Raw genomic sequence first — 10,083 nt, 5'->3', positions numbered from 1 at the left:
GACGAACTCGGAAACCCAACAAACAGATTCTTGTTAGACATAAGAACTGACATAAATATATCATAAAAGCAAACGCTTTACTCCGTGACACCAAGTTAGTATACCAAGACAATAAAGTTGAAATACAGGACATTACAGAAGAAAAACAGCATACTCTCGGAACCGCATATTGAAATTTAGAAAACAGCATTCACGAATTTTACGTAGTACTAAGTAAATTTCCATAAAAGAACAAGGCATTATAAGTTCGACCCTTCTACCCTTTGAAAATGCAAAAATAGATTTTGAAAAACAAAAGGTTACAATCCAGAATAATAAAGTATATTTATTAGAATACAGTAATTTAATAACCGTACTAGCTAGGAACATGTATAATTAAAACTAATCAAAATAATATTGATATTTGATTAATAAATCAACAAGAAATAATGCAAAGTGTTTTTCTTGTGAATAGTAGTGTGTGTTGTAAAAATAAACAGTAACGCACATACATACTTAATTAATATGACAGAGGAAGAATTGAATATTGAGACACTTATAATTAATGTAGAGCAAGTGTTAATTGATACGAGCCCAAAGGACAGCCCTACATTCGCAATAAATTCGATGATCTCGAATAACTTAATGGACAAATTAAAAATATTGAAAGAAAGTTTACTAGATTATTTAAATAAAGAAAAAAAACTTTCGACTAATTATTGAAAATTATAATATTGTAATATATTTCATTTGCCGAGAGATAAATTAAAAGGGACAAATAGAATTACACATTCTATTCCTACTGCGGATAATGTTCCTATAGTTGTCAAACAATATAGATATCCTTCCATTGATAAAGAAGAAATTAAACAAAAAATTAATAAATTATTTGAACAGGATATTATTCAACCTTCTCTTTCAACCTTCATCATTTAATTCTCCATTATAGATAATACCAAAGAAACCTGATGCTAATGGCAATAAACAGTGAAGATTAGTGACAGATTTTCGTAAATTAAACGATAAGACAATCGGTGATACGTATTATTTCCCTAATATAGCGGATATTTTAGATCAGTTAGGAAAATCTAGATATTTTTCATGCTTTGATTTAGCTTCGAGTTTTCATCAAATTCCGATGAATTCGCAAGATTCAATAAAAACAGCTTTTAGTACCTAATGGTCATTACGAATATAAAAAGATGTGGTTCGGATTAAAAAATGCTTCTGCGACATTTCAATGCCTGATGGACAATGTTTTAATGGATTTATAAGGAAATGTTTGTTTCATTTATTTAGACAATATTGTTATTTATGCGGAATCTTTGGAAGAGCATAAACAAAAACTTAATCAACTTTTCTAAAGACTAAGAAAAGCCAGTCTTAGCTTACAACTAGAAATGAATTTTTCAAAAAAGAGCTCCTTTACTTAGGTCATATAATTTCAGAGGTCATATTTTTTCAGAAAAGGGTAAGACCTAAGAAAAAGTACAGGCAGTAAAACAGTATCCAGTCCCAAAGAATCATAAAGAACTTAAACAATTTTTGGATCTTGTAGGCTATTACCGACGTTTTATTAAAGATTTTAGTTCAACTACTCAACCATTTACATCACTTTTTAGGAAAAACTACTATTCAAATGGGAAATGCGACAACAAATAAATTTCAAGAAAATTAAACAATTGTTATTAAACAATTATTTTGCAATATCCAAATTTCAATAAAGAATTTATTTTAACTACCAATGCTAGTGACGAAGGAATCGGCGCGGTTTTATCACAAGAGGAAATAGGGAATGATCCTCTTATTGCTTATGCTTCCCGAATTCTTAATAAAATGAAACATAATTATGAGCTACGGAGAAAGAACTCTTAGCTATCATATGGGCAATGAAACATTTTCAACTATATCTATACGGTAAAAAAATTTTAAATAGTTACTGATCATAAGCTATTAATTTGGCTTTTTAACGTTAAGGATCCATCATCTCAGTTAATGCGATTAAAATTAGAAGAGTATAATTATGAAAAGTCTTGTATAAAGAAGGAAAACAAAACACCAATGCAGATGTTCTTTCTAGAATACCACAAATATCAGTTTTACAAAGCTTCAACTAGCAATGATGAAGTTCTTAATTACAATTTATTTTTGCAGCATGCATTGAATTATTCGTTATGAAAAACACAAAATATAATTCCACAAATTTCGGGCAAAATCAAAGAATTACTTGTAACAGAGATAAGGCCCTCTCCTAAAATTAAAATTGTTTTATCAAAAAACGAGGAAAATAAAATAGAAAATTTAACACTCAAACGACAGGAAATATTAATATAATAAAGAAAAATCATTCAACCGAAATAAACTTTATCACACGAGAAAATAATCAAGAATAAATTTAGAAATGGTATTTAATTGTTTAATTAAATTAAAAGAATATGCTATTTCACACAATCAAAGGATAATATCAATAGCATAAGAAATATTGTATCACTAATAAAGAATAATTCAAATGATTAAATGATTAAATATATATTTAAAGATATTATAGACCAATACAAGTATTTTTACTCGAGTACTTAACGAAATTACCGATCCGATACAAAACAAGACATTAAAGAATTACATAATTCAAAAATCGGTGGTCAAAGTTATTACTAAAACTTTAAAATGTATTCAACAATATTCTTTATGAGGCAGCATAAAACAGGATGTTAAAAATTTTGCCAAAGCTTGTCATGATTTCCAAAAACAAAAATTAGTTCGCGACAAAATAAAAACTCCAATACTAATTACGGATATGCCAAGCGTTTTCAAAAATTTGCAATTGATATTGTAAGACCATTACCGGAAATAAGAAACGGAAATAAACATATATCAACTACACAGGACCAGCTGACGAAATTGTGCACAGCATATCCATTATCAGATACTAGTAGCATTACAATAACTGACATAATTATTAATAAATCTACACTTTTGGTTCACCTGCAGAATTGCTCTTTGATTAAGGTAATAATATATCTGGAGAAATGATGAAGAAAGTTGCTAGACTTTTCAAAATAAAACAAATTAAAAATCAGCGTTTACCATCCACAATCAAACGGATCTTTAGAAACGCTCGCATCATGTATTAGCTGAGTATTTAAAGCCTTTCATTAATTCTCAGCAAGATAATTGGGACTTATCTCTGGACGCTGCTATGTTTTCTTATAATACGTCATATTATGAGGGAACGAAAATATCTCCTTACGAATTAATATTCGATCGTAGACCATGTTTCAACATTTTCCTGGAATTATACATAGAGAATTCTTCGCGGATTTAGTCGACAGACAATCTTATTTTAAAAAGCATACAAAAGAAAATCTCCTAAAGCTAAAGAAGTTTCAAACGAATATTATGACAAACGTATAAAACCTTTGATACTGGACCCGAGAAATTATGTCTATGTATTACACGAAACATTTCACCTGTTTTGATTAAAACAGATAAAAAACTAACCGATCAGTATAACGATCCATATAAAGAAATAAGCGATGTTGATTATGAAAATTAACAGAGAAATAATTAAAAGGGTAAGCATAATCAAATTTTATTGTTTTACTGTTAATAAAACTAAAACATGTAAGGGATATAAAACATTGGTCATCAAGAAGTATCAACTGTCACGCTTTAAACTGTTCAACCAGTGCGCTGGAGACCAATAGCGGTGGCGCTGAGCCGCGAGAAGAAATGCGCGCGCATAGACTGATCAGAAAGAAGAAAGAGCATGCGGAAAAGAGCGTCGTGTGTGCGTCACGAATAAAAGACTGTGCCAATCTGACTACCGCTCGCAATTATCATTTCCCATCCACTCTCTTACATTCGTATTTTCATATTTTCCTTTGCAGGATGATACTTTGCAGGTTAATACCGAATCAATATAAATCTTTATTAATCAATCACTTGAGCGTTTAGCTGGAGTGTATTTTGAAAATTTAGCGGATTTATATATTTTTAGAAATCATTGGAAATTTTTAAATTATGTTAATCTTACTCCACTAGAAGAAAAAGAGAAAATATTAAAATTTTATTTAAATAAAATCAAGATTTTATGTTATAAGTAAGTACAAAAATAATATATTGTGTAGATTGCAAAAATTTGGAACGTTTAAAGCGAAAACTGAAAAGTCTGAAAATTAACAGAGAAATAATTAATGATTTGATAGATAAATCCAACGCTATTAAAGAATTTGATAACCAAAGATTTAAACGAGAGGTTTTTGATTTTGTTGGTCAAATAGCGAAAATCTTCTTTGGTACACTAGATTTATCCGATGCTGATTATTATAATGAACAAATAGATCTTGTGTATAATGATTCGAAACAACTAACAAATTTATATAAAAAAACAAATAAGTATTATTCAGGCAACAATTAACAGGTAATTTTTCAAATGTCTTTGAAACAAATAATAATAAGTTTAAGGAAATAGATTTTAATATAGAACAACTTCACAGCCTTATATTAGAAGAACAAAAATTAACTGAAATTCAATTAAATAGCTTGGCTTGGTCAATTATTTAATTCTTATTTAATAGAATGCTCAGAAAGAATATTTGAATATGTAATAGAATTAGAAACTTTGACGGACGCTATTCTATCGCCGAGAATTAATCTATCCCAACCCACACCTAAAGAATTGTTCATTTAAAAGAAATTCTTTATGTGATAAATAACAAACAATTGCCTGTATCTTTGGAACTCGAGCAATTTACTAATTTAATCGATGTTAACCGGCGTCCTATTTTGAGAAAATTAACTGGACACGTTTCTTATTTTTAAAAAGATTCCAAGTAGAAGTAAGGATAAATTCAAAATCTATTAAAATCTATTAATCCTTCGCGAAGTACAGACTTTATCCTTGAAAAGAAAAAAGTTTTTAAATGTGACTATTTTTCACGGAGTTACACTTATTTGAATTTATGCAAAATTTTTATATAAATTTACCTATACGATAATTTTGTTGACGAATATTATTTTTCTTAACGTCCACTTTATTCTTTTATTTTTAATTTTTTTATTCTTAATAAGAATCTTTATTATCGGAGATGAATCGAAGAAAAATGCTTTTAGCATAAAGACGCAAATTATTCAAAAATTCTAAAAGGATCAATCAATAGTACGTGTACAACATTCGAGTAATAACATGAACAGATATTTATTATTATTATGCACATATATATGTTTAAATAAAATATTAAAAGTTGAATTTTCTTACGTAAAATAAACTTAAAATGATCAATAACTTTGTCACAGAAATAATCATTAAAAAATTGTAACATTGTTGAATACTCCAACAAGTATCCTGAATAATGTTATTCAAAAAGGATTTACATGCATATGTCAGTTATTATATTTTATTTATTATGTATTCATATTTACTCTGCATATTTACTTACCTATAAACATCAACAAATTTCTATTTCATAAAGAAGAATTTTTGATATAATCGTAAAAAAAGACAGTACATGTCTAAGGTTTTTGTGAACTTTCTACGTTACTTCTACGTTAACATCTTGATGTAGAAACATTTTCAGAGTTGTCTCATGAACATGCAATAGGAGATCGCTGTTTGAAGTATCTTAGAACATAAATACTCTTTATATCCTTTCATTATGATTTTTACATATCGATTTATATTTCAGTATATTTTTCCTCACCATTCCGAAATTCTGCAAAGACATTACGTAAAACTTGCAGGCAGTCAGGATAAATGGACGGAAACGTCGTTTCATTATTAACAATAATGGTTTTTGATCTGAAATATTTGCATTATACCACGCAGAATTGTACCTATACAAAGTCAACATAAAAAATATTAAAATATCTTTATTTTAACATTTTTTTAATATTAAAATAGGTCCCAAGTTTGAATCCCAGCTGAGGTAGAGGAAACTGGGGACAATTGTAACGGAGGTAAGTTGTAACAATGCGCCTTTCTTTTAAATAAGAGATAAGATGATCAAATAAAGAACAAAAATAATCAATATCAAGGTCCGCATCTGCCTTATGCCATCAATCGCGTCACACGTAAAAGAAGTTATATGTACCGCTCAGACTAGGGATAAGCGATACAGAAAAAAATCTTGATATATCATATCGCAACGTATTGTGAGCAGAAATATTGATACAACGAAATATCGGTTCGCTATTGTTGATATCGATACGGATACGCAAAAAACCGATTTTTTTTTCAAAAATAACAATATATATGTATACATTTACATATTTTATTTTTATTATCTACTTACATTTTTAATCTAATATTATACATTATATTCTTACAATATACATATAATATATATTATATATTACATATAATATTAAATATTGTTATAACTATTACACTGCACAAACCCAAGCACAAAAACAAAATTTAGTATTTTATTCGGAAATTAGCATTTTTAATATTCTTATGTAATTATGTATACATATATATTTTGATGCTCTGAAAGACTGGCAAGTAGCCAAGTCAAGTAGAAATGAGAGCAGGAGTGATACGGAAAAGAAACTGCACGCGATAAAAATTGTGGCTTTTATATTAATTGTTGTTCCCATTCGTATTGTTCCAGAATCGTTCGGCGATTCTCGCCGGTTAACAATGAGACAACGGTATTCGGTGGAATTCGGGCGTACTCGGATATCTTCGGCAGAGCGGCTGTCACCCGCGAGTTTCACTATTATGGATATATCGCGTCCTCGGTGATGTCTAGTTGGTACTTATATTAGGAAACGATATACATCCACGGCGTATCGTTACAAACATATAAATAAAATGTAAATAATATGTTATAAATAAAAAAATATCTGTATTTTTCTAAAAATTGGTACAACTGTCCCCAATCTCTCCTAATATTTTTCGCAATATAATGTAAATTTTTTACAGATTTTCTAATTTAATTTAGCGGATTATTTTCTAATTTAATTTAGGGGATTATTAGCGTCTCAAATTGAAAGTCCGAATATTTCGACACACAATTATATCTTAAATTTAATAAAGAATATATACTGTATTATTCGAAACATCAAACAATTTTGACTGTTTATTAGTGTTCTCTGTCGTATTTATGTATTAAAATAGATATTTTAAATGTATATAAATAATAAAATATAGTTACGTACATATAAAATATCTTATTTTAGAATTAAATATTATTGAACAATTAAAATTATTATGATGCAATAAGTAAATATAATGACGGAGTAAGAGAGTTTATCGAAAAGTTAATTTTTAAAGATTGTTAACATTATTTTAATTTTTTTAAATACATCGAATATTATATTTAAAAAAAATTAGCATATATAACTTTAGAATTATATATCATATACAGGGTTGGCCATATTCGACGGAAAGATGTTTTTTTTTTCAATCATGGCGCTACGTCGTTACTCGATCTAACATCTCTGTCAAAAGTTACAGTGTTGCCAGATCTTTCCGTCGAATATGGCCAACCCTGTACATTTTTACTTCTGTCTTTGCAAATATGTTTAGTGATACTTTTAGAATCATTTTTATGCTTTTGTCACTATTTTTATAATTATGTAATGTTAATTAATTAAAATATGTAATATTTTCGGATAAATATAAAACGTTGTGCAAGGAGAAATAAGGAGAGTGAGATTTTTTTCTCTTTTACAATACTTACTTTGACTTTCTCTTCCTGCTCTCAATTTATGAAGGTCGTTTGAAAAGTTTTGAACCTCAACATAAAAGTGGCATTACTCGTCCGAAATGGCTACAATTTTCACAGGTATCTTGCAAAATACGTACGATTATAATACCAGAATAGTTTTGATGAGTAATGCCATCTTCAGGTTGAAACCCAAAACTTTTCAAATGGCCCTCGTACATCGGTATTTTTAGCGATTCAGATGTATTTATTATTAAAAAGAAAATACATTACTTACACCTTCTCACATACGTTCAAGCTCATGTCCGTAATTTTTTGTGCCATATAATTAGATATGAATAGATATATCAGTGCTATAATAGCGAGGCTGATAGATCTGAAAGCTCGACCAATATCGCTGCCAATGGTAAGTACCTGAAAGATTTTGTTTTTATATTTTGATACGCTCGACGTATTTCTACTGTCAACATACCTGCGTTAATGCAAGGCTTAACACAAGAATTAATTCTATGATGTCCAATAGAAACGGTACTGTATGATAAATTTCGATCGTACCAATGAATCTTGTAATATAAAAGAACGTTATATATTAATGAAAACTGTTATATGAAGGATAAAATATTCTTTGTACATAAAAATATATAAAAATATTTATCTAATATTAACATATATTTTTCTGAATAATTTGTAATTTTTATAATATATTTCCTGATGCTTAACTTTTTAGGCAGAAAATCGTTTTAAATGATAAAGAAATAATAATTTAAAAATATTAAAATAATAATCAAAAATATCTATTAAAATATATATTATTTAAGTTAATATTGACAATAATTTTTTTATTAATTGTAATTATATAAAAAACAAGATTAAATGAAAACAATAAATTATATACTCATTACTTTTCGACTTTGTGTGCTACACAGTTGGAAAATTTATGTTAAATTTAATACATTTTACGTGGTCTCAAATAATCCACTCAAATTTTTGTGTTAATTTAACATAAAATAATATTACGAAGTAACACAAATGTTACGTAAAAAATTAACACAAAACATGTAACACTGATATAGTTTGTAATCAATCATATTTATTAAAATTAACATTTATTAAAATTAATAAATATGCTAAATTATTTTAATCATTTATCTTAGAAATTACCTTTCAAAAAACATATTTTTATATTATTTTTTTACTTATAATATAAATCGTATTATTTAAATAATAAGAAATATTGAATATCAATTTAATACATTTAAATAATGTTATAATCACATTGTGTTAAATTAACACTTGGATATGTCAAAAATTTTAACAAGAACTTGAGTGAACAATTGAGAAAAACAAATACAAAATGTATTTTACTATAATCATAACATTTTTTTGCAGAATGTTCAATTAGACGGATTTACAGATTTCGCATGTATAAAAGTACAAACTCTATAATGTTGTAATGCATCTGTATAAAAATGGCCATGTTTCCATAATTTATTTTTGACCGTATTAAATCATATTGTGTTGTTAAATTTTTATTATGTTCAACATTATAAAATAAGCATTCCGCACGATACCTGTCAAAATTATCACCAATATTATTCTCAGATTGACTTTGAATGATGTTCATTTTGTAATAAGCGAAAGAAAAGACGAAATCATCATTTCCTGGCGGAAAAAAAATTTTTATGAAAAGCTACTTTACAAAAAAAACTACATAGATTGAACTACAAATCTCTTAAAAGAAATTCTTGATTTTTTGTAGTGACATAGAGTGGCGTATGAAGGCGAAGGATTTCTTGGTTTTTCAAACAACGTCACTCTATGTCCTACCCCAGGTAGCCAAGTGCTATATAGTATATTATGCAAATTAATGCATTACACATGTTGTTATATATTTGCTGTACACTTTCTTCTCCTCTCTCTTTTGTCCATAATCCTTCGAAAGGATATGGTGATTTCTATCATATGCCTGTGGTGCGCACGTTGATTGTACACAGTCATAAAGGACCTATAGTTTAACGTCGATTCCGAACAACGATTTTATTTATAGAAGTGCACATAACAAGAATATTCTCAGTGATTTGCCATTGCCTGCCGAGAGGAGCTATGAGTGTATGAAAATTTTTCCGTAGTATCGAACCCGGGATCTCTGGCTGTCTCGTGCTGCCAAGTATGCCACGCTCGCGCTCTTTTTTACAGCACACGTTATACATTTGCTGACATTAAAATAGAATACATTATGAATACAACTATGACTGCTTATATATGTAATTAGTTGTCAAAATTTCTAAAACAAACTGTTAGCAATAATAGTACATTATATTGTCGGTAACGTGACAGCAACGAATAAATAATCGTTTCATCTTGATTATTATGATGAAAATAGCATATCTATCATGGAACATAGAATGAATTCTGATTCCGGAATTATTCC

The 10,083-nt window shown here is 28.1% G+C and overlaps 1 protein-coding gene across 7 annotated transcripts in view; it reads right to left on the bottom strand.

The window, feature by feature from the left end:
- Window positions 1-10,083, bottom strand: part of LOC147907698 (odorant receptor 4-like) — a 43,983-nt gene that overhangs the window by 20,577 nt on the left and 13,323 nt on the right. For 3 of the 7 annotated variants that reach the window (XM_087411845.1, XM_087411849.1, XM_087411844.1), the window contains 6 exons: window positions 9,092-9,223; window positions 8,125-8,215; window positions 7,930-8,066; window positions 5,682-5,814; window positions 5,421-5,602; window positions 5,161-5,326 (listed from right to left, as the gene is read on the bottom strand). In XM_087411845.1, coding sequence (XP_087267971.1) covers window positions 5,555-5,602; window positions 5,682-5,814; window positions 7,930-8,066; window positions 8,125-8,215; window positions 9,092-9,223 — 541 coding nt within the window. In that variant the 3' untranslated portion in view covers window positions 5,161-5,326; window positions 5,421-5,554. Of the gene's footprint in view, window positions 1-5,160; window positions 5,327-5,420; window positions 5,603-5,681; window positions 5,815-7,929; window positions 8,067-8,124; window positions 8,216-9,091; window positions 9,315-10,083 lie in introns of those variants that run through there. The other 4 variants (XM_087411848.1, XM_087411847.1, XM_087411850.1 and 1 more) reach the window with 4 other exon arrangements.

Source organism: Acromyrmex echinatior, chromosome 12 (genome assembly GCF_024713525.1).
Source record: "Acromyrmex echinatior isolate Ae372 chromosome 12, ASM2471352v2, whole genome shotgun sequence".
Lineage (NCBI taxonomy): Eukaryota > Metazoa > Arthropoda > Insecta > Hymenoptera > Formicidae > Acromyrmex > Acromyrmex echinatior.
Note: the sequence above shows the minus strand (reverse complement) of the source record. Positions and strands in the feature narration are given on the sequence as shown.